Source organism: Arvicanthis niloticus, chromosome 5 (genome assembly GCF_011762505.2).
Source record: "Arvicanthis niloticus isolate mArvNil1 chromosome 5, mArvNil1.pat.X, whole genome shotgun sequence".
Classification (NCBI taxonomy): Eukaryota; Metazoa; Chordata; class Mammalia; order Rodentia; family Muridae; genus Arvicanthis; species Arvicanthis niloticus.
Window position 1 is genome coordinate 55,051,553 of NC_047662.1, and position 26,145 is coordinate 55,077,697.

The 26,145-nt window shown below is 40.5% G+C and overlaps 1 protein-coding gene across 16 annotated transcripts in view; it reads right to left on the bottom strand.

Moving 5' to 3' along the window:
- Positions 1-26,145, bottom strand: part of Fggy (FGGY carbohydrate kinase domain containing) — a 363,434-nt gene that overhangs the window by 14,995 nt on the left and 322,294 nt on the right. For 2 of the 16 annotated variants that reach the window (XR_013110578.1, XM_076934640.1), the window contains exon 14: positions 23,543-23,648. The exons of 12 other annotated variants lie outside the window; for them this stretch is intronic. Coding sequence is in view for 3 of the 4 variants with exons in the window: in XM_076934640.1 (XP_076790755.1) it covers positions 23,543-23,648 (106 nt within the window). In the remaining variant the exon portion in view is untranslated. Of the gene's footprint in view, positions 1-23,542; positions 23,649-24,143; positions 24,208-26,145 lie in introns of those variants that run through there. 2 more of the 16 variants (XM_076934652.1, XM_076934651.1) reach the window with 2 other exon arrangements.

Sequence of the window (26,145 nt, forward strand, 5' to 3'; positions counted from 1 at the left end):
ACTCATTTTTATCAGATTTCCAAAGCTTCTTACTAAAAGCATCAAAAAAAAAATCATAGACTCTAAAAATGTAAACAGGACAGCTCAATTAGTCACTTATTGTTTACTGGAATTGAAATGATCCTGGTGACATTTCTGAGAATACATAAAGTGTTGCAGTGAGCTGTAACAGAAACAATAGCCATGTCAGCAATAACAGTGGTGGCAGTGCTGGCAGCTAGGACTTTATCAAGTATCTACCATAGATAATGCTATATAAACACCCACCTATTTGATTACTTCAGTTGAATGATAAAGTTCTGAAACCTATTCTTAAACTACTTACTATGGACTATCAGCTGGGGCACTTGGAAAGGGCAAAGTCCATTGAACATTTTTAGTTTTATTTAATTCTTCATTCTAATAATAGAATTTCATTCTGAAAAATGTTTGTTATTTTAGAATTTCACACAATATATTTTGATCATCATCTTTTTTCCCATACACAAGTCCCTCAGATTTCTCCCTACTTCTGTATCCCATCAATTCCATGTTCTTTCTCACTCTTAAAACAAAAAACGGAGAGCTGAAGTGGTGGATCAGCAGTTAAGAGCAATGGCTGCTTTTCCAGAGGACCCAGGTTCAATTCCCAGCACCCACATGGTCGCTCACAACCCCCTGTAATTCCAGTTCTGCTGATCCACTGACTTATTCTGACCTCCTTGGACACCGGGCACAAAGATACCTGCAAGTAAGACCATCATACACATAAAGTAAACGTAAATAAATCTTAAAACCCAAAACAAACAAAATACAAAACCATATGGAATCCTTGTTTTGCTAGCTGTTTCTGAGCATGGGGCCTGCCCTGAGGTGTGTGTGATGAGAGTGGTTGATATACTCAGTGTCACTCTCCTGAAGACAACGGATTTTCCCTCTTTCAGCAGTTATTAATTCTTTAATATTTTTCAGCAGTAATTAATTTTCAGCAGTAATTAATTCTTAGATTCTTGGCAAGATGCAGGACTTTGTGTCAACTTTCCCCTTTTCCATGCTCAATTTTTGTCTGGCTGAAGCTTGTGTAAGTCTTATACATGCTGTCTCTGTCAGTTCATACTGAATCAGCCTTGTTATATTTGAAAGTGTTATTTCCTCAAAGTCATTCACTCCCTCTGCCTCTGCTTCTGCACAGATCCCTGAGCCTTGAGGTCAAGGTATGATAAACACATCCTATTTAGGTCTGAATACTCCAGAACCATTCACTCTCTGAATATTGTTGAGTTGTATGTTTCTATGTTAATGATCTATTGCAAGAAGAAGTCTCTCAGATGAGGGTAAAGTGATGCACTGATCTAAGGGCATAGCAATATGTCATTAGGAGTCATTTTATTGCTATATTCATTTAACAGAATGATAGTAATATGTTTTCCCCTAGAGTGCATGAACTATCTAGTTGTATATTCTTAGCCTCATTATGTCAGATATGGGTGTACCTCATGAAGCGGGCCTTAAACTTAATAAAATTGGTTGGTTACTCCCATTACATTTGCGCCATTATTGTAATAGTGGACAAATGTACTAGATTGCTATTATAGCTCACAGGATTCATAGCTTGGTGACTCATTACTTTCCTCCTCTGATAGCATGTACAGCACTTTCCAGCATAATTTCCATTCATAATGCTAGTCAATAGGGCTAAAGGTTCCAGTTGAGTATCACCACAGTTCTTTCTCAGTCTTCTATGTTTAGCAGTGGGATTTTACATTTTGTAGTGGAGGGTGGTCAGTAGCCTTCATAATCACCTATAATGTCTGGGGGGCGTGTCTATGGGACCCCTTCAGTCAATGACTCAAAAAGTTGTAACCCATTACTAGTACTTGGGATTTGTTTAGCAGTATATGATGTCTGATTGGAATACTGTCTCCCCTATAACTCTATATAGTAACATCATTAAACTCCATATATATATATATATATATATATATATATATATATATATATATGAAGTTTCCATAATAGTAGGTTTCCATATAGATTTTCAAAAGGCCATTAGTGTTAAGTCAGCAATTGCCCAGCATTTTCTAGGAAAGGGGAAATAGAATGTAGTATTATAAAAGGACATAGGGGAAATTAGAACAGAAGGAATATGAGAAGGGTAAGTAACAATAATGGAAATTTTAATATCTATTTCATGTGCTGTTGTATGTGTCAAACATCTAAAGGTATGACTATCATACTTTTAGGAATCATCATAGTGCTTGCTGATCAACTGGAATAAAATTGGTTTTCTAGAAAGTTTATTAAAAGGTTAGAGCTGTCAATTCTGTGTTTCACGTCAGCTGAGATAGGTGGTACTCAGTAGGCACAGCTTGTCAATATTCTCATAGTTTCTCATCATTTACAAAGTAATGAAAAAGAATTCACATCTGAGGCTTATTTTGCCTGACAGAGACACAACAATACACCTTCCCTGCACTGAACCCCTCTTGCCAGCCTCACCTTTATAGTAATATATCCAGCAAAGCTCATGTTTCTGAACCATATACCCCCCCCCCCCCCCAACCACCAAAAATACTTCAGGGTCTGTTTATAAGACCATATAATGCTTTTTTTTTTTTTTTTTTTTTTTTAAATTTGAACTCCAGCACTCCCAGAGCCAAACACTGAAACTCAGATATTAGGTTTGCTATACTTGTAAACATTCTAATAGTTCTCTTGTTAATATAATTATTTCTACCAAATATTCCTTCTAATTCCTTGGAAATTCCTAAAATTTTTATTCAGTCCTTTTCTTGTAACTTATAGCCTTCTTTGTTTTAGTGTAACGTACAGACCATGATACGGCCATCCATATTAGCCCACATTTGTCTCAAATATATTGACCAACATCACCATTAACATTCTCTTAATCATCAAATTCAATTGGTTGATGAAATACATAGAACTATTTTCCAGGACAGGCTGAATTGTTTTGGTGTCCTCTAATTGGATTTGAGGCCTGCTCTGCAGGAAGGAATCTGTGTCTGATACTGTAAGCCCAGTCAACAACCCATGCCCCAGGAGGTCAGAGAACTAAGAGACCCACTACTGTTCTTTACCAGATTGATCAAACTGCCATCTAAACATCTATATTCCCACCGACAAAACAACTGTCACAGTTCATCAGAGTTGTTTCTCTTTGTACTGAACAGCAGTCAATGTGGAGACTTGAGCCTATCTAAGATGTTATGGATTAGAGATAATTAAGGACACAGCCCTACGTAAGACATCCATACTATCTCTTCTAAAGTTTAGGGAACATTTCAGATAAGCAGTGAGGAATAATATAACAGCTAAAAAACAGGGAGGAGGGTCACAAAATGTCATCTTCTAGGCATTGCACAACCATTGCAAACATGACCTTACAGGAACTGTAGCTACTTGTATTGGGTCTGCACAAGACTTGTCAACAATCATTCATGGAGGTTTCATGAAATCATTCCCTTATTTCCAAACTACTTGTTAGTAGTAGAATCTAGAAGAGGGAGAGTCATTGTTCTCAGCTGTTTACTCTGTGCTGAGCCTACCAGGCTCCAGTGAATAACTACATCTATAGTCCCAGAAACAGCCCTGGTCAAACTCAGTAGCTCACAAAACAACAACAACAACAACAACAACAACAACAAAAACAGGAATGTGAGAAAGATATTTGTAGGGAAGAAAAAAGGTAGACACAGATGGGAAGAAAATAAGGAAGGATGGGAGGTCATGGGAATCACTATGTATACATGTATGAAATAATTAAGGGTTTTATTAATTAATAAAATTTACAGTATGCAATGGTATTAACATAGTGAACACAGACGGAGCTGCTCAGGATGCTGACTCAATAGGTTTGTGGCTCTATGTTGGCATAGATGAGCAACAATATACTCTAGGACACCCTTTCTCCACTCATCTATCATGCTCCACATAGTTCCAAGCTTTGAGATTAGCAGCTCTTCTGAGTCAGAGTCATCTTGTTGGCAGTGGAGTCTAGCCTTAAAATTCCTCTGGTTAAGCCTGAATTCATTTCAAATCAACCTTAAGAAGAAGATAAGCAAAGAAGTTGAATGTAAAAGAAATGAATAAGTTGAGGAGGCCAAGGAAAAGAAGGATTGGAAGAAAAGTGGGAAGCTAGTAGGAGAGAGATAAAGTGGGGGTCAAGCAGAGAGAATAAATGGAGAATAGCACATCCAGGAAGATCACGGCATGCCTTTCAAGTTGGCTTATGATTTTTTCTGTTACCCCAGTACCCCTGGTTTCCTTTCAGTTTGTCATTTAGCACACAGTAGAATAGATACCTTTTTACTCATAAATTTCCTCCACTTGGCTCTGAGAGTTGGAGGACATATATTTTATATGCATTCAAAACAATTCATATAAATAATGCAACTGTACATTTGGAAAAACTAAACAGATGATGAAATGGGTTCATAAATTAATGGGAAAAGTCAGGGTGGCATATTACATACCTATTGTACCTACACAAAATTAGACTCTCAGTTATATATTGTAGGTTTATTTATTTATTTATTTTTGTTTTTTTGAGACAGGGTTTCTCTGTATAGCCCTGGCTGTCCTGGAACTCACTCTGTAGACCAGGCTGGCCTCGAACTCAGAAAATCCTCCTGCCTCTGCCTCCCAAGTGCTGGGATTAAAGGCGTGTGCCACCACTGCCTGGCTTATTGTAGTATTTCTTAAATGTAAAATCTGTGTGTTCTTCATAGACAGTTATAAGACAATTAGGACACTGGGTTCTAGACTGCCCTTCGATCTTTACTAACTAAATGGCTTAGGCAATTTACTAACTGCTTTGCACCTCAACTTACTCATATATAAATAGAAATGATGTAAATGTTTATAGAATTGTAAGATAGAAAATGTACAGAAATGATTAATAATAGTATCTTGTATTAAGAACTACCTAAATATATTAGTTACTTTGATAACTGTTATTATACCCTTCTCTTTCTCAGTTCTATACAAAAATATATTGTCATGTCCTCTGAGTACTACTACTTAAAGGCAGCACTTCCTGACCTTCTCTATGACATGTCACAGGGTAGGGCTATAATAAAAAAGGAAATAAAATTTAGGGACCATTCAACTCTGAATGCCATCTGACTCCTCTAGTTTATGAGGGGAAGAAAAAAATAAACAATGAACAAAAAAATGTTGTTGACAACGATAGCTGTATGTGTTTCTAGGAATGGAAAAATAGAATTTAGTTTTGGGTTGGACTTTTAGGCATTTCATATAAAACAAACAAAGAAAACAACAATATCAGCTGTGTTTATGAACATAAGCTTGTTTGGGTTTTTACAAGATAGGGATTCAATCTGCTTCCCTCCAGAAACAATATTACAGACAAGCACATGGTGTACTGTAAAACAACTGATGCAGAAATCAGGAGGCTCTGAGCCTGTATTAATATTAGTCTGGGCTCAGTTATTTGAGTAAGTTGCCTCATTTCTTCAGATCTCAATTTCTTCTTCAAAATGAAAAGTCTGAGCCAGAACGTTGGTTTTATTGATGAACAAATAAATGCTATAAATTATTATACCCCAGGTGTTGTGCTATGCACCATGGTTATAATAGGGAACCAGGGAGCTCTGCAAGCATTATGCCTTTATTTAATGCTGGACCAAAGATACTATAGTAGAGAATAAGAGAGAGTGAAATCTAGTATATGGTATGTCAACTAGTGTTGTCATATGTCATAGTAGGTCTTATTTATGCAAACATTGAAATTTCACAGGTTTACCTTTCATCATATCTAGAGGACATTAGCAATGGACATCTTTGTCCTCTGGCTTTTTCTATCTTCTGTTATTTAAACCCCTAGTCTTAGATATAGGGATATCTTCAACGACAGATCAACTGGGGCTGGCCACCCCAAAAGTCACTTATTTTCTGCATCTTGACTGGTTGTAGATCTCTGCAATATCCTCTATCAGTTGCAAAAAGAAGCTTCTTTGAGGAAGGTGAGAGATGCAATTATCTCTGTGTTTAGTATCTACTTGTCTTACTGTCCTAGTTAAGACTTTAAGCACTATATTGGTTAGGGGTGGATAAAGTGGAAAGTCCTTGTCTTGTTTCTAATTTTAATGGAAATGCTTTGAGTTTAGCACGATGTTGGCTATGATTTTGTTGTACATTGCCTCTATCATGTTGAGATATGTCCCCTATATCCCTTGAGTCTCCAGAACTTTTTTCTTGAAAGGATGGTGAGTTCTGTCAAAGGCCCTTTCTGAATCTAATGAAATGATCATGTGGTTTCTTTTTTGAGTCTATTTATGTGGTAGATTACATTGATTTATGCTTGTGGAATTGTCCCTGCATTTCTGGGATGAAGCTAACTTGATCATGGTGGATAATCTTTTTCACATGTTCCTGAATTCAGTTTATAAATATTTTATTGAGAACTTTCCATCATCAGAGAAATCAGACTATAGTTTTCTTTCTGGCTATTGTTGGGTCTTTGTATGGTTTGGTGCCAGGGTAACACTTGCTTCATAAATAGACTGAAAAAGGGCTCCTTTCTTTCCTGTTTTACAGACTCATTTGAGAAGTGTTGGTGTTAGCTCTTCTCTGAAGGTCTAGTAGAATTCTGTGCTGAAATATTTGGCCCTGAGCTTTTTTTTTTTAAGTTGAGAGATTATTAATTAGTACTTGCTTCTCATTGATGTTATGGATCTATTAAAATTATTTACTTCATCTTGATTTAAGTTGGGTGGGTCATGTGCATCTAGAGAGTCATTCGTTATTTAGTTTAATTTTAAGGTTAGTGAAACACAGGTTTTTAACATATATCTTTATGATTCTCTGGATTTCCCATTTCTGTTATATTTTGCTTTTTACTTCTAATTTTATTAATTTGGGTCTCCTCTCTTTTTTCTTTGGTTAACCTGGATAAAGGTTTGTCAATCTCATTAATCTTTTCAAAAAACCAGCTTTTATTTCTGCTGCAACTGAACTGTACTTTTACCTCTCCTGGGCTCTCTTCAAGGCCTCTAACGCTCTCACAGGTGCCAAATATCACTTTCTACATGGTCCCTTCAATCTTCAGGTTTTAATGCAACGAAGGCTGCACATTCAACAATGGCCTCTCCTTGTGCCAAGACACAGCTGCTCTCTACTCCCCTTTATGTTTTCAAAAACCAGGAAGACTCTTACACATTACCAATTTCAGCTGCCAGTAAAATGTAACTCCTTTGCCCCTTCTGGACCACAGCCTCCATGTGCTGACCCTGAGGAAATGCTTCCCAGAAGATCCTGCCTCAGTGATGCTGGTCTCTTCTTAATCACCACTGATTTCTCAGATCCAGCTAACCAGCATTGATTGTCCCATCAAAGCAAACCAAAGTTTCACTAATGGATGTTTACTTTGGGGTGGCTGGTGGTTGAGAATAAATAGATCATTTATGAGAGGAAAGATGGGGATGGAAGCTAAACGATTTAATGGAAACATTGTGGGAAATAGGAAACGAAGCTAACATAGCATATTGAACAGATTCTTGCCAGGAAACTGATGTTACTGCACTAAGCTTGAGAAAGTATTCAGTAGACACTGATATGGGTACGAGTGCTCAATGGGTAAAGGCACTTGCCACCAAGGCTCACAACCTGAGTTCGATCCCTGGGATCCACATGATTGAAGGAGAGAGCTGACTCCTAAAAGCTGTCCACCCCACATGAACATTAAAACAAATCAAACTGAAATTAAAAATAAATGAAGCAAAAAATGGATTATGAAAGGAAATAAGAATGTGTGAAACAGCAACAGTAGGGAACCATTTGTCCCTCTTAGTCTGAAGAAGTGCAGGGAGAGACAACAGGTTCATACCACACAGATATACTTGTCTGCATGGGACCACCTCTGTAATATGTAGGTGGGAAGTAAACGGATGCAGCCAACTTATAGTAACCCTGCAGAGGATACTGGGAAAAAAATCTCTAGGGTTCTGCTTGTACCTCCTAATGGCCAACCCCAAGTAGATAACATCAGTAAGAGAGCTCCTGTGCTGGTGATTGATATGTAGTTACAGAACTCTGCTTTATGCTTTATATGCATCTCCCATCCTAGACTGGGATTAAGAGTGATGGGCAAACAGATGACATTCAGAAAGAATGCACATGGGAAAGAGGACAGATAAGCAGAAGGAGAAGAAACCAAAAAAGATTCTCAATGAGATTCAGCATTTTCCACACTACTGTTCCACATACAGTGATTGAGTTGAGTTGCAGGAAAAGGGTACCTTAATGCTCATTTAAGCTTTTACAGGAAGGTGAAGCACTACCAGGACATTCTTTGTTCAATATGCAAATATTCTGAACACTGAAAAACCAGGACTCCACAGGCTGTGAGGAAGGGTGAGGATGGTGAAGGCCTTGCTTTATGAAAGCAGAGTCATCTTCTGTCCCATTTTCCACAGTATGTTCTCTGTGATCTCAAGGAAGTACCTGGGTAGCTAACATTGTCCCCTAGTCCTTCTGGTTTGGGCAGGAAGGGTAGAGAGGATATAGCAGACCCTGACCAGAGTCTTCAGGGACCTGTCTTTCTTGTCAAATAGTATTTATTCCAACAATACAGAACTACAAAGCTGAGAATGTGAGTAGAGCCCAGGAAGTTCTGGTGATAGCTCTGTTGGCATCCCCAGGTGGGTGGAATCTAGGGACCTAACATCTCTTCATCCATTTAAAATGCCCTTACAGACCTTTCCCAATACCTAGTGCATAGTTAGGAGAATTAACAGAGGCCAAGCACCAAAGCTGCTGGCACATGTGAATGCCAGGAAAAGGCCAGTGCTGCTGCTTTCCTGCCACTCTAGTCCTGCTCCTTTGCTTTAAACATTGCTTTCATGTCCGGAACGTACAACTTCTGACATCAGATTCTGGTCACGTAAGATGGTAGTGGCTTTTCTACAGCAAATCACAATTGTTATAAACTCTGTCAATGTTGTTTTGGTTGCATTGCGCCTTGGTTGGGCTTACGTGACCTGTGGTTGCCCTTCTGAGAACACCACAGCATTCTGGATTATGACTTCCCCCATCTTTGAATAAACATGGAAAGCTTTCTTTACCTCTTGGTCCAGTGCTTGTTTGCCATCTGGTGCCTGGTTAGGCTACATCTGCATTTACTTAAGGAATTTATGCGAAGGTCGGGTTTACATATGGGAACAAGGGGAGGGCTTTACTGATTTCTTCCATATGTTCATTTATTCATATATTATGATTTCTGTAATCTCACCAATGTCGAGTCCTTCAGAGAATCCTTACGCCGTTCCTTGGGGACCAGCTTCTTTGTGTGTTCAGCTGGGAGTTTATCTGGGAACATTTTTTTTTTAAATGCCATTATCTTAACATTTTTTTTTAAATGCCATTATCTTTAGTGTAGCTCAGCATGGCTTCTAGATGAGAACAAAATTAATGTTCTCAAAGAGGCGGGGCTTTTTTCCTTACGGAGATGGAGATGGTTAATCTACTTTGAAAGGATCTATGGAAAGAAGCAGGAAACCCCAGAGCTGGCTCCTCTCCTCAGTTGTAAACCTCTGAATTAGGTATGTGTTCCGACCCTCCCCATGCCTGCTGTCCTCATCTCTCTTTGTTCTGGGACTCACAGATCAGTGCTTTAAGTCCTGGGATAGGCTTTCCCTATCTTCAGCTCTTGAATACAGGCATGTGAAGGGGAAGTGTGTCCTAGGGGAATCCCGTGTTGTGGGTCTTGTGATACAGGAACAATACAGGATGAGCTGCACTTCCTGTTTTTACAAAGTCATTTCAATTTCTTCCCTGCAGTAGTACATCCGGGACTGAGCTGAGTGTGGTGGCAAGAGCTCTGGGGAGGCCTGCTTTGACACTTGCCTATTCTACTGGCCTCGGCAGGTTTCTTAATATTTCTAAGCCTTGTCTTCTCTAAAGTAGGAGCAAGGTTTGCCTGGTAAGGTGGAGGGAATATCAGTATTGCTGTGCATAAAGCAAGCATCCACAAATGTTGGCCTCTCCACGCCGTGGAGTCAGTGGGGAAGATGCCATAACGCAAAGGATCCCTTGCTGGAGAGAAACGACATGCTCACAGATGGCCAGATGGCCTGCTGCAAATGCTGGGACTTCAGCTTTGGGCTGTAGATTCTTCTCAAGCTGAGGAGAACTAGGCAGCATCCAGTGGGGCCCAGATGTCAGTCAAAGAAGGAAAACGGCTTAACCCTTACCTCAGTGGGCTGATAAGTGGAAAAGATATTCTCTGGAATCCAGGACCTTTGTGTGGAAGGGTAGTGATGTGTGTGTGTGTGTGTGTGTGTGTGTGTGTGTGTAAACATAACCCAATTACTTTCAAAGTTTCTTTACACTGTCCTGCACACCAGATATTAAAACTCAAAACAACAATGGATTCTTTAAGAAATGTGTTGGGATATGGCTTGACAGACAGGTTAGGCTATCTGCAGCCTGGGCAGGAATGTTTGACTTAAGTTTATGTATAAAGAACATATTAGTCTGCTAAGTTACCAAGAAGTCTGTCAGGTAAGCGGCAGGGGCAGGATAAGAATTGCTCTTATAACCAGCTTCTTCTTGTCCACTCTGCTTGGAAGTATGAGGAAGAACAGCACAGCAGAGGTGATCCCATAGCTGACTCCTGACACCCTTTCTGCCCCCCCCCCCCCATAGAAAAGCAACTCATTTCAGGTGGAGAAATGCAAATCCCCTAACCCCAAGGGGGCTGTTATGGGGCTCTGAGAATCCAGAGGAGTACTGTGGTATTCCTGGGTCTCAGTTGTTTTCCACCATATGTATATGTCCATGGTCCTCATGGATATCATGCCTGCACTGAGATTTCAAGGATGCACAGGCACTAACAGGTGATGTTAGAGATCCACGGAGGAAACAGACTGAGGTTGAAGGGTATGGGCTGAAGTAACACCAGATGAACGAGAAAGGAACTGCTTGGGACAGCTAGGGTGAGAGCAGTGTCAGGGAGACTGTCCCCTGAGGTATACAGGGCTGTACTCTGGGGACCTGACATCTCCCAGGAGCTCCAAGAAGCCACAGCTGCTGCCCTTCGGTGGCCAGAAAAGTTCAGCATGGTGGGGAGCATATGTAGAGGTGTAGGCGGGAACAAGGTATTTGTTATAATATCCAGACATGAGAAGTATGCTGAAGACTGACCACAGGCTCTGGTAATGGATCCGAAGCAGAGATTAGAAAGAGACAGAAGCCATCAGAGATAATGGACTCCCTCCGAGGTTTTTGGTCTTGGGTTCATGAACTACTTAGAAAGAGCACTGAGAATCTGAACAGTACAGCAGAGGTGACCCCACAGCTGTCTCATGAGACCCTTTCTGCTCCCAGAGGAGACCAACCCACACCAGGTGGAGTAATGGAATCCCCCTACTCCCAATAAGCTGCTCCTGGGCCTTGAGAATCCAGAGGCTATTTGCACAGAGCTGCCTTCATCTTACAGGAACATGGGAGTGACCAAAGAATGACAGCTTCAGCTTCCCATGCTGTTCAGTGGACAAGAATGAGAACAGGATCAAGAGAAGTAATTCTGAAAGATCTGTCCTGGAACTGCAAAGCTTATGTCAGCTCGACATATGAATCAAGCCCAATTATTCAGGAAGAGGTGAATCTGTCCTTGGAGGTGCTACAGGACCTGGCACTTACACCTGAAATGTGATTTTTCTTCCTCTCTCTTTTTAAAGTAGTAGACAGCCAGAAAGTTTAAATGTCACCTCTGGGTACCCAATAGTGTCTTAGCTTCACACGTTTCCACAGAGGGCATCTTTCAGTTTCTCGAGGTGGGAACAGGAATACAAAAATATACATTACAGAGGAAAGACACTTAGCCATGGAGAAATACTAAGCCCTTATACACAGAAACTATGGCTGTTGGGAACCACAAAACCCTTTTAATGGTGGTGGTGTAGTACATGCAGGCTTTGAACAGGGCATCCAGGGAGAACACAAACACAGCAGGTTTACTGGAGTAGGGTAACGCCCTCCCCCCCCTTCAATTCCCCTCCCCCAAGATGTAGATGGATTGTGGAGGAATCCAGACTAAACTCAGGATTCAGTTCCAGCAGAGAAAGCCTGGTGAAGAGACGGGAATAAACAAAGCCTGAGCTGGAGTGACAACCAGGTGTGAGGCAGGGTACACCTGGGGCATTCTGGGTTACAGGATGAATTTGGTACATTCCCTAAAGTCCATGGGAGAAACTGAATGAGGCTGTTTTAAAGCCATGCCTTGCACTGCCCCATGGCTTCCCTGCTTTGGCAGGGCGAGTACTGCAGTCTAGGCATGGGTGGCAGTGGTTTGCCAGTGAGCTAGCTAGACTCTGCCTTCCTCTCCTGCTTGCTCTCTTTCCCATTAGTTATTTCATTCATTCGGCAGGAGGCAGAGGATCCGGTGATGCAGGCTGCACCCTGGCCTGATGGTTCCCCTGTGGCCAGATTTTTTAATCTGTCTTCAAGGCTCCCTTCCTGTCCTCCCCACAGGGCTCCAGACTCCTTGCTGCCTGCCTGCTGAGAGGCAGCAGCTGTTGGCATGGAGAGCAACTCCCAGCTGTTCACCCAAATTCTCTCACAAGCCTTGCTGAGTGTCAATGCTTTTAATTAGGTAAAATCAGATGGGGGCAGGCGAACAGAGGAGCAAGAGAGGCCTAATTTTAGCTGGAGACAAGAGGACTTTCCCCGAAATACACTGATCTGGAAATACTTTGCTAAGTGCATATGCGCACACAGGGAGGGGATTTAAAGAGACACAGAAGTAAAATTTAAAGGCCAAACGGGACTAGCCCCACCTCCCTGAACAACTGCACTGAAGAGAAGTGAGAACAGGCTGCACCCTCATGCTGGACCAGGCGCTGTGCCAGATGTTTTATGTGCAGCAACTCAGTCTTGTGTGCAGCAAACCCTTCCCTCTCATGGAAGGATGGTTTGGGGCTCATCATTGCCCTCTACAGATAGGGAAATTGAGGCTCCAGAAATTTAAACCCAGATCCCCCTCTTCTTCTGTTTAATAAGAGGAAAATAGGACCTTAAGCCTTTTATCCTTAGAGGAATCATGTAGAGATGGACTCTAGTTGTCCCATGGTTGGTCGTTTTTCCAAACGGAAAGTATTCCCATACATTCTACAATATGCTGGAGGAGCCAAGAGACTGTCACAAGGGATATTCAGGAAGATCCCTGCATGGGAGAAGGTCTTTCTGTCCTACTCCAGCAAATACCATTGCTGTCTGTAACCAAAGAGGACGCACTGCTTGGCTCAGGCATCTGGACTGGGTAGCTGCCTTTGGTCTCTCCTTCAAGGTAGAATTTGGACTCCCTCAGAATACAGCCCACCTGGTAGGGATGTGTCACATCCACTTCTTTCATCTTGGCTCAGGCCTAAAACGTCTCTTCACTGGGAAGCTCCCAGTGAGGCTTTCCATGTACATCTGGAAGCTTTCCACAATGGGCCTTTGAAGCAGCCTGCAGCATTCCGGGAAAGCCTGGCTCACTGGGCTGAGGTTTCAAGAGAAGAAGCCCACATTTATTTTTCTTTCCCGCCTTCTTTGAAGAAACTCCCCCCAGTGGCTTTGTGGGCATTTGCAAAGCAGCTCTGATTTTTATCTTACTACTTTTGGGGGCTCTGCTCTCTGTGAGGGGCAAACAATGAGAGCACAGTTCAAGTGGGCCTTGGAATAATGGAGGAAGATCACTGGATGCTCAGCAACTTAGGACCCTGTGAGCCCTGTCTGACTCATCTGCACAGCAGAGAAAAGGACTTGCTCCATTGCTCAGCACGGGCGACACTTTGCCAACTGAAAAAAAAGAATCTAAGACTGGGTCTTCTGATATCAAATGAATTAACTCTGATATGCCTTGCATGGAACACACTGTGTAGAACAGGAAATCACTTTCTACAAAGTCTGACTCATAGTTCAGCAGGTCTGTGAGGTCCCTTCTCAAGGTTACTCCGCTTCAAGTAAGCTAATAGCTGCTCATTCTATACAACTTAGCTCACACAAGCCTCCTTTCTGACATGATTAACCACTCTGCCTTATCCTTAACCTTTCAGGGTCTCCCTACTTTTATTCATAGTGTTGTATTTCTGTTTTAAGGAGATGTCTAGCCTACAAACCCCTGTAGACATGTTTCTGTTTTGATTGAGCCAAGCACAGTGCCCAGTTTATCAGTGTGCTCAGTGAATTAATTAGTCCACATGACCAATATTACTCAGTCCTTACTTTGAGTCACAGAGCCATGACTATAACAGACATTGGGCCTACTTCCAGAAGTTTACATTGTAGCAGGGAAATCTAGAAACCCACTAGGAAATGCATACCTTCAAATAAGGAGAGTTTGGAAACCGGTAAAGAAATTCACTAGCCAGGCTGGTGGTGCATACCTTTAGTCCCAGCACTTGGGAGGCAGAGGCAGGCAGATTTCTCAGTTTGAAGCCAGCCTGGTCAAAAAGTGAGTTCTAGGACTGCCAGGGCTACACACAAAAAAACCCCTTTTTTCAAAAACCAAAACCAAAACAAGTTCACCCAAAAAAAGAAACAGCAAAAAGAGACTCCTGATTGCAGTTCCAACACATGAGATCCAGATAACAGGAAAAATCAGCAAACCACCAACCACAGACTCTTCTTGAGTTGAATTAGGTAGACAACTGAGGTTAAAGTGCAAACTTTGGACTATAAAACATAAAGAATCCAGTCACAACTAGAACTTGCCAGAACCAGCAGGGACACTTTGGTGACAGCTTGAAGTGTTGGAAGTTGAATATGGACAAGTGTGAAAGAAACTTCTGATGACCATAACTTAAGTTGGGGAAAGGCATGCTTTCATGGGTTTATCCCTAAGATCCTATCATCTCACCACTGTGAAAGCCAAGAATGGTCTACTACAGCTGTGACAGAGTGAGGGAAAGAGGAAGCATCAGGAACAAACCAGGGAGTTGCCCTGGACAAGACCTCTCTGCAAGAGAAGGACTTTTAGAAACTTTATCTAGCTACAAAGATGAATTCTACTCTGGCTTTAGCCCCCTTTAGTTATTACAGTGGAAGTGTATATATTCAGCGGGACAGAAGCCCATATGAGTTCTTAGATTTGTGTGTGTGTGTGTGTGTGTGTGTGTGTGTGTGAAGACCAGTGGTCAACCTTGGATGCTGTTCTTTAGGAGATGTCCATCTTGTTTTCTGAGAGACAGTCTATAAGTGGTCTGGGACTTTCCAACATCTACCTGCCTCTGCTTCCACAGCCCTGGGGTTATAAGCATTTACCATGTCTGGATTTTATTTTTTTTAATGTGCCTTCTGGGTGTTGAACTGTGGTCTGTGTGCTTTCAAGGCACATACTTTACTGACTGAGCTATATTCTTGTCCCCAATCTAAATATTATAGAATGACTTTCTTTCTTCTCATTAGTTTTTCATTAATTCAACAGGATTCTAATTTAGTGCTGTATCATGGCTCACAGTACAGAAAAACACAGACTATAAATGGAGGAATTCCTAGGAAATCTAAGACTAGAGGAGAGACAAACACAGGACATTAGGTAAGCTTAAAGTCTCTAGCACCCACAGGGACAGTAGACATTAAACAAAAATTAAAATGATATATGAAACCAAAACCCAATACTCTGTATGCAAATTTTTAAAAAATAAGTTTAAAATTTAAAAATAAAGTGTTATGGTAATCTTCCCGGAATAGGTACTCCAACCCATGTGTGTTTGGAGAGAGATGTCACCCTTGGATACAGGCTTCACTGCTAGGTTCAATGTGTGTTCTCATTTCCACTCTAAATCTACAAGGTGGGGCAGGCAAGCAAGAAAAATTTAATAGAAGTATAAGTGGCATTCAGCAGGTGGTTAAGGACAGAGACCCATTATTTCAACTATTTCTGATATTTTGTCCCAAGTAGTAAATGAAATCAAATTCAGCAATAAGCAGCATAAGCATTGCTTTAAGTAAGTCAATAAATAAGTCAATTAATCAATATCTAATAACTGGTCTTTTCCAATTTGACTTCGGAAGCAATGCTAGTACTATGTGACAGAAGCATGTAGGAGGATGGACCAGAGAGCTCTCCCTCAAGTAACGAGCTCCGTGTGAGTGACAGGAGGTAGAAGGAGCTAGATGTGGCTATGTCATACACATTGCAAAGGTTAGGGCAGTGTTAGCAACTGTTTTATAGCATGATGAATATTCTGAGAGGAGATAAGATGGGATCTGGCTAAATATCCAGTGAGAACTAGAAGAAGCATAAGCTAAAAGAGAATGAATGAAGAATAAGTGCAGGGAGGAATGCCTATAATCTCCACTGCTCCAGGAGCCAAGCCAAAGGACAGCTGGGGCCAAGAAATGAGATGGAGACCCATGGGGCACCATAGCCTCATTATCTCTGAAAACAAACAAACAGACAAACAAAAGATTGAGTTGATTAAGAATAAAGATTGTGGGTTTCATGGCACACACCTGTAATTTCTATACTCTATAGGGCAGGCCAGGAAGATTGTAAATTTCAGGCCAGCTTGGGTGACACATGAAGACCCCACCTCATAAAGGGTGGCAAGATAAGAATACATACAGCAAGTGTAAAACAGTTAACTGCAGGTACATACTTATCCTTTTGTATCAGCAATCACTTTAAATGTTAATGGCATGAATATGTTGGTTAAGAGTTTCCCACAGTCCAATGGTTGGCTGTAAGTATCTGTATCTGTCTCAGCCAGATAGAGTCTCTCAGAGGACAGCCATGCTAGGCTCCTATCTGCAAGCACACCATGGTATCAGTAATAGTGTCAGGGTTTGGTGCCTAAAGTTGGGTTAGTCACTGGATGGCCATTCCTTCAATCTCTATTCCATTTTTGTCACTTTAATCAGAATTCTGGGCTAGAAAATTTGAAAGTAGGTTGGTGACCCCATCCCTTTAATGGGGGCTCTGTCTATCTAAGGGAGGTGGTCTCTTCAGGTTCCAGGTCATCCCCATTGAGTCCTGGGAGTCTCTCACATCCCAGGTCTCTGGAACTTTCTAGAGGTTTCTCCTGTCCCCACCCCCCCACCCCCAGTTGCATATTTCCATTCATTCTTCTGGTCCTCCGGGCTTCTCCTCTGTCTCCCCCTATACCTGATTCTGCCTCCCCCCCTCTTCTTCTCCCCCTCCCTTCTCTCAGCCTGGTCCTTCCCTCCCTGGATCCCTATGGAAGAGTTAAGGGAAAGACTGAAGGATCTAAAGGGGATGGCAACCCATAGGAAGACTAACAGTATCAACTAACTCAGACCCCTGGAAGCTCCCAGAGATAAAGCCATCAACCACAGTGTACATAGTGGGGGACTCATGGCTTCAGCTACATATGTAGCAGAGTACTGCCTTATCTGGCATCACTGGGAGGGGAGCCCCTTGGTTTTATAGAAGCTTGACGACCCAAGATAGGGGAACACTAGGGCACTGAGGCAGCAGTGGGTTAGTGGGAGGGTGGCAGAGCACCCTCTTAGAGGCAGGGGGGAGGAGGGAAGGGATAGGAGGCATTTGGAAGAGAAACTAAGAAGGGGGATAACATTAGAAATGTAAATAAACTAACCAATAAAAAAATTAAAAAGAAAATAAAAAAATTAAAAAAGAATAACAAAATATTTTCTAGAAAATATATATTATAAACCAAAAAAAAAAAAAAAAAAAAAAAAAAAAAAACCCAAAACAAAACAAAAAAAAGCTTCCTACAATCAATTAGGAACAAGAAAGGCCTATAGGAAACCTGAAGTAAACATAAAGACAGATGGGAAGGGAAAGTGAGGGTGGGAAAGGTATTTCATATCTTTCAACAGAGAGCTGCAGTTGTGTGAGAGCCTGTGCAGGGCAGCTGTGCACTACAGATAGGTAGCGTGCAGAATGTTCTCCTCACAGGGTGGCCTTTTAGAAAGGATGGCCCTGGCATGTTCACAGTATCTCTTGGGAAAAGCAGCAGTCTGGGAAGAATATTCTTGGCTTTGTTCATGCAACCAAAGGTGATAACACACCACACCAGGTGTACTCCTTCCCTCCTGTACTTGTATTTGCTTGAACCATCTGCAAACATCACCTCCTGTTTTGCTTTAAAACGAGAAGTGCTGTGTTTGTACTACTCTGCAGGTCAAATGCTTGAAGTCCCCTGGTTCTCCAAGAAGGTCTTTGGAATACCCTTTGATTCTCAGAGACTTAGCCTTGTTTGCCACAGGTTTGGCAAAGTAGTTCTATACATTTCAGACTAAGAAGACTCTGAGGAGAAAGAAGGATTTATGGAATGGTAATTATGGGATGGTAAATGGCACCCGGTGATGATAAATTCTCCAAGAGATGAAACAATCCTTAGTGTGTACATATTCACAAAATGTCAGAGTAAACACAAATCTTGACAACCACAAAGAGGAAGAGACCAATTCATCATGACTTCAAACTTCAATTGATTGTCTAAGAGACATAGGGTAAGTCAATCCTGAGTATTACTGTCAATCAATTTGATCCAGTTGTCAAGACACAGACTAAAGCAGACCCAAATTCTTCCCAATGTCATGAAGCCCTAACAAGGCTGGTTTCCTCTGAATAATAAAAGGAAAACAGTTTAAAAGAACAGAAACACTAAGTGTGCTTTCAAATAATAAGAGACTTAAGCCAGAAATAACAGATGGGCAAGGAAACCTTCGCTATTTGTATAGTAAACAACTTAACTTCCAAATAACACATGGGTCAAAAAAGAATCCTTAAGAGAAACTAAAATATCTTTTCACCAAATTTTTTATAATGTAACAAAAGCACTTTTCAGAGGAAAATTTGTATCTATTTGAAAAGTCAGTTAAGAAGTCCAGTGATGTAAGTCCATAGCAAGCTGCAGAAACCACAGGGACAAAAACAGAAATCTAAGAACAGGCACACAAAAGCAACCAGGAAACAAAGGAAAGCTAAAACTGCTTTCTTGAATACATTAGTTAAATTGACAAGCTAATAAAGACAGAAGGTGAGCTAGCACACACCTTTAATCCCAACACCTAGCAGGCAGAGGTGGGTGGATCTCTGTGAGTTCCAGGCCAGTCTGGTCTATAAAGTTGAGACTCTGCCCCAAAACGAAACCAAACCAAACCAAGCAAACAAACAACAGACAAACATCAGAAATTCAAAACTATAACACAGCACTCACTTCAAAGAGAGTAAGAAATACTTCATTCTTAAGCCAAATACGAGTGACCAGGGTTCAGAAACATGAATTCAGGTTCACTGTGGAAGTACAGACATGAGGGAGTATAGTAATTCTAGAGCACAGAAAGCCATAATCAAGGCTTAATCCTGTAGATTAATCATTAGTTGGAACCACAGGTGAGCTACACACAGCAAAGCGGAGAAATCTCAGCTGTTAAACTTCATGCTGCCTAATGACATCTTTGCTTCAGGATTTTTGGGATTGAGCAGTCTGCTAAGAATACATTTTAAAGGCTTTGATGCTCATAGAGATGTGACATCAGACACAGGGGTGGGCAATGAACAGTTTTTAGAAGGACAACAAATAGCCCACATTGCCCCTAGATCTGCAACATCTAACTCTACACAATCAAAAAATTAAAATCAGTAAGTCTTGGAGAGTCTTCAACACAGGACTGAATTTTTTTTTTCCTTCTGGAGATTTTAAATCTATAAATCCTTGCCCACGGATTTTTTTTCTCTTAGATGAAATGGATTGATTCCTTGAAATAAAAACCAAAGTTTTAAAATTCACAGACATAAGTAGATAACCTAAATAGAGTCATATCTATTAAAGAAACTCAACCAATAATCAATAAAATTTCATAAAACAATATCAGGTCCAGATAGTGAATATAACCAAATATTTAGGCAAAAAGGTATATCTACTTCTCTACCACCTACAGAAAGATGAAAGAGGAAAGCTTTTCAACTTATCCTGAGGCCAACATGTCTGTAGCACTGACATGGGACAAAGATATTGCAAAATGAAGTTCCAAATCAAAGTCCATAGTCCTCACACCTCAAATCCTGCCAGTATACCAATAACTAATAAAGGATGTGTATAAGAAAGAAACATCAAAACCAGATTTGAGGTTAAATTAACGTAAAAATGTTCTACATGAACAAGTCAAATATTAAAGAAAACATATTAACATGTGTAGAGTATTATTTGAAAAAAATCTAATGAAATTGTCATTCATGATTTAACATTTCTGGGAGCCTAGGGATACAGGGGACTTCTTCAATTTGATACAGCTCACCTGCTAAACATTTGGTGAAAAACTGGATTTTCTGCCCTAAGATTTGGAATGAATAAAGATATTGTTTCTCGCCAGACCTGCCAAGACTGTACTTAAGTCCTAGATAGTACAGTAAGAATGGAAAAGGAAATAGAAAGCACACAGATTGGAAAGGAATAAACAGATCTCTGCTTGAAAAACAAACCTCCCAAAGAATCAACATTACAAGCAGCAAGCACACAAGCTGCAACTACTAAGCAGGTATGGAGTTTAATACACAAAATTCTACAGGTTTCCAGCAACTACCATCAACAACAAGTTGTAATCTGAATTGAAAACCTACTCTGCAATAGTATGCCACAAAAGGAAAGGCGGGTATAATTGTAACCATAACAGCATGTGTTCTACATGTCAAATCCTACAGAATCACGAAGGGAAAATGAGAGGAGATCCAAAGATATGGAGAAGGACCTATCTGAACTTTCAGGCTAGACAATGTTAAAGTGACTAATGCCTACCCTGGATCTGTGGCCTCCATAGAATATCACCAAATTCTCAACGGCTAGTCTGTAAATATCTACAATATGATTCTGAAGGTCAGGTATGGTGGTACAGACCTGTAATCCCAGCATTCAGGAGTCTGAGGCAGGAAAATTGGAAGTTCAAGGCCAGCATGAGTTCCAGGTCAGAAAGCTCTCAATGAGAGACCCTGTCAAACAAGTTACATGGAAGACAAAACCTAGATTCGTCAACATGATACTAATGGCATTCAGTATGAAGTCACAGTAATCAAGAAAGCATGAAATCCATGAGAAATAGATGGGATTGCGGGAACAGAGCAGTAACCTCTAAACAGATTCACAGGAGAGGCAACTGGTCTTCGATACAGGAGTAAAGGGAATCCAGAGGATATAAGAAATCTTTTCAACCGTTTCTACATCCATGTGTGACACTGAATCTAGTCACCGAAAGACACTGTTTACAAAAATAACTGAACATGTCTGTCAAATGCATCCATATGAGACTTAACTGCAAAAGTCAAAGAACACGTTTGCGATGTTTTTGTGGCTGTGATAGCACACCATAACCAGAAGAACTTAAGGAAGAAAGGGTTCATTTTAGCTTAGACTCCCAGGGGGATTGAGTCCATCATGGTGGGGAGCACATGGTATGGCAATAGGAGCAGTTAGCTGGCTGATCACATTTCCTCCACACACAGGAAAAAGGCAGGGCCAGAAGTGGGGTGAGGTTGTCAGTCCTTAAAGTCTGCCCTGGTGATGGTCTTCCTCCCTCCTAAAGGTTCCATAACCTCCACAAACATCGCTACCAAATGGAGACCAAATGTTCAAACACATGAGCATGTGGGACACATTTCTCATTTCAACCACTAACAACAACATAAAGGGAAAATAGGCAAACAAACAAATGAACAAACAAGGTTTGGCAATAAAATAAAATAATAAAATAATAGATACAATGCCAAAATCATCTATGAGAGAAAAATGTGGTAAAACTGGATCTCTAAAGCAGCTCATGTAGATATTACTGTAAAAGGAGTCCAGACACCACAGAACTGAAGAAAACACATATCTCACAAAGAACTTTTACTTCAAATACATAAAGAACATCTAAAACTTTAAAATGACAAGAACAACCCAGGAAGGAAGTGGGCAAAAGATATGAATATATTTTTAAAAGTAGCTACCTGGATGGCAGAAGAGCCTGTCCACATCCCCAGTACTATTTCTCATTAGGACACTGGAAATTCAGATAACATGGATACACGGTTGCACACCTCCCATGACAGTGAAGTAGAAATGCATGCAGGACAGTGTCAAAAGAGGAAATGATGTGGAAGGGTATCCTTTCTTCCTTGCCTAGGAGAAGCATAGTAGTACAGTCACTTTGCAAGAGGGTTTGATATTCACCACAAAGCTAACTACAGTCTTTCCACACAACCAAGCAATTGTGCTCCTAGCTATTTACCTGTTTTTTTTTTTTTTTTTTTTTAAATTATGGACACATCTACAAACTTTCATGTAAAATTTCAAAGTAGCTTTATTTATAATCACCCGTAACAAAGGTGTCCTTCAGATGTTCAATGCTATATCATGAAGCAGCCAGTATTCAGCAATAAAAGAAAAGAAGTGTGCCTAAGCTTCGAAAGGACAGGGATTAGTTATACATGCATATTACTGTTGGACCCTGAGATCCAAACTGGGAAGACGTGTTCCCACAGAAACACTCACAGACAGGGGGTTCCATGCAAAAGCAAGAGGTTTATTGATCCAGTGGTGTTCCCCCACAAGCAGGCTAGAGGAACCCTGAGCTACAGCTAAGAGCAGTTTTTATACAGTTTTCACATGGTTTACAAGGGCAGTCTTACAATCACCTCTTAGACAATGCTAACCACAAAGGCTGACTATTCCCACACCCAGTTTCTTGGCAATGTTATCTTATGACAATGAGTGTTAGCTAAGTCTATCTTACCATAGCTCCTGTTTACCCAGGTTTATTGTGCTAAGAGCCCAGCTTCCTGATAACCTTTTAATTCTCTTATCTTGGGCCCTTCTCCGGAATGTATGTGTAAGTCTTTGGAATGTGCTTCTCCCAGAACGTGTCTCTGGAGAAGCTAACTTTTAAGTTTAGGCTGAGACCTGAGATTCATTCATTACTAAGTGAACAGAGCACACATTCGTGGAGGTGTCATGCTGCATGGTTCTAAGCACATGCTGTTCTGGAAAAGGCAGAACTGTGAAAGGGTCGGTGTTGTCAGGTGCTCAAGGGAAGGAATGAAGGGTTAGGTGACTCTTAGGAGATTAAACACCTCTTTGAAGGGTAGTAAAAGTCTTCTATACCACACTGCAGTTATAGCTACATAGTGTTATATACATTTGTCCAAACCACTGATTATGTTGTGGTACAAACAATGAATTCAGCACTGGCAAATGAAAAAACAAACAAAACCAACCAACCAACCAACCAAACAACCAACCAAACAAACAAAAAACAGATTCAGAGGTAGGAGTGACAGAAAGCAGGACAGTGAGACAATACGTGTGTGACCAGTGTGTGGAACAATCCCGCTGAAGATGTCAGGAGAGCACGGCACTGCCCTAAGTCATTTGAGAAAAGAACAGAGACCCTAACCAAAGCAAAGGAGGAGGAGAAGGAGAAGGGGGATTGGAAATAGAAGACAGTTGTGAGCAAAGGTGGGGATGTGTTTCAGGACACCATAAAAGGGGGAAGGAATGAAGAAGGAAGACAGAATCTCCTTTTGGAGTCTGATTGTCAATTCTCCAGGAGCTTTTGTGTTTTTGATAGTCACCCTTTGTGACCCAGCTGCTTGCCCAGGCAGGCACACACTCCATGACAAAAGCTCTAACAAAGAAATCAGTCCCCACAGAGCAGGTCCCAGACAGGCTCTCTCCGGTCTGCAAAAACAAAACAAAAACAACAAAAACCTCAGATTGTTCCTATATAAACAAAGTAAAAATGAAGGCCTGTGGCTGGTTTGTCATATAATTTGGTGCATTAGAAAGAAGGACACCTCCATATGCCTGAAATCTTTAGATAATGGAAAGAAAGGTAGATTTTCCTCATTTTTCCTGGTTGTTATTAAGTTAATTGGCCTTATGTTAAATATAGGTACAACCCACAGTTTGTAATTGGTTTCAAACCACCAAAGCAGAAAGATGGTAAGCCCTAAACTCACTGAAGAATGTGATACATTTGGCTCTCAATAGCTAGAGGTGTTAAAGGCACAAGTACAAAAGGTAAGCTCCCAGCTGACATTTTCTTAAGAAATAACTAAATAACTTGCAAAGCGTGCGTTGTAACAATCAAAATATTATCCCTTGCTGGTCACTATCTCATTTTCTGCTTCTAGTCCCCAATAAGGTTAGAGAATACTCTGGGACATCTCTCACCATCAGAGGATGCTCCTCTAGGCTCATCTATGTAAGAGCGAGATCTGCCATCTCTCACAGAGATCTGTAATAATGAAGATGGATTCAGTACCACACCCACTGATCAGGAAGGGAAAAAAAAACAAAGACACTGTGGGCATACAGGTATTTCTACAGAGGGGACTTTATCTGAGAACACTTGGTATATTTAAGTATAGTAGATCAAATTTCAATCACTGGTCATATCTTTGGTGTATTAACCCCTCTGAACCTCCATGTCTCCATTTCTGAAATTACAACCATATCAAGATTAAATAACATTCACCAAATGCCTATGAGAGCACTTGGCTTCTAGGTGGTGATCAACAATCATGGCTTCCTTTCCAGATGTAATTATATAAATCTCTTCTCTACATTTAGCATGGATTGGGTACAGTTAATAAAGTACATCAAGTAATCAATAATTTAAATAAAATATTTCTGGAAAGTAATAATAGATGCTTTCAATAAAAAATATTATTTTCCATGTGTCTGAGTGTTTTGTCTGCATGTCTATACATTATATGCATACAGAGCCTCTAGAGGCAAGAAGACAGCCTCAAGTCTTTGGAATACTAGATCATGTGGGTGTTGGGAATTGAACCCAGGCAAGATCATCAAGTGCTTTTGAAGCCACTGGTCCAGACCCATCAAAAGACACTTATAATGTTGGAAATAACTGTCATGCACCAAGCTTTGACTGTTTGTCAAAGCCACATTGTATCATTTCCCTGTCCTCATGGTGTCCCATTAAGATGTGCTTTCTAGCTCTACTTTACAAAGAGGAACCAAGGTAATGAAAGACTAAGGCATTTCCCTAGTGTGATGATTCTCTTGGCTGTCAACTGGACTATACCTACATCTGCAACCAACTAAAACCTAAGCAACTAGGCATGCCTCTGAGAAGTTTTGTTGTTTTATTAGATTATTTGAGGGGGCAGACCTACCCTAAATCTGGGACACACTTTCTCGGGGCAGACCACAGAAAAGGACCAAGAAGAAGGTTTTGCTTCTAGCCCTTACTCTCCTCGGTCAGCTCATGTATCCTATTGCTGAGACATTCCTTTGCTACTATTAGAAACTGCTTCTTCAGGATTCCAACACAGATCAAAGACCAAAGCTCTTCAGGAATCATCTGGGACTCCAGCACTAGATTGGTTGGTACCACTGAGACATCTAGTCTCATGGACTAAACAACTACAAGATTCTTGGTCTTTCCATCAGGAGATAGCCATTGTTGACCACAATCTGAAAGCCATTCTAATAAATTCCATTATATATAATTTGCAATCCAAAATACATAGCATATAACATATAATATATAATAAATATATAGCATATAACAAATAACATATAATATATGATAAATATATGATATATTATTATATTATATATAATTAATATGTTAATATATAATATAATATAATATAATATATATGTTATATATGAGTTTACTTTACAAAGAGGGGCCCAGGTTAGAAAAGATTAAGGTGTTTTCCTAATGTGATGGTTCTCTTGGCTATTATATATTGATTCTCTTGGTATTTTTTATATGTTATATATTATGTATTATATATGTATATATTATGTATAATATATAGTATATATTATAATTATATATTGTAGCAGGATATTTATTCTGCTACATTCTATTCGTAGTGGAGCTCAGTGATTACGCAGTAGAAGAGGAGGTAGAGCTGGGAGAAGAAGAGAGGAAGGGGGAGAAAAAGAGGAAGGGGGGAGAAAGAGAGGAAGGGGAGGAGAAGAAAGAGGCTATCAGCCGTGGAGAACCACGGATGAATCAAAAGCTGTCATGAGTCAAAAGCTGTCCTGGGTAGCAACTTCTATCAAAAGGTTAGATATTAGGTAACAATTCTAATTGTGTGGGCATCTTGTTAATTGAGCATTTCTAAATATATAAATCCTTTAGATAATCATTAAGCTTTAAGAGTCTTCATTCTACCGGGTACTGCGAGGACGGCAG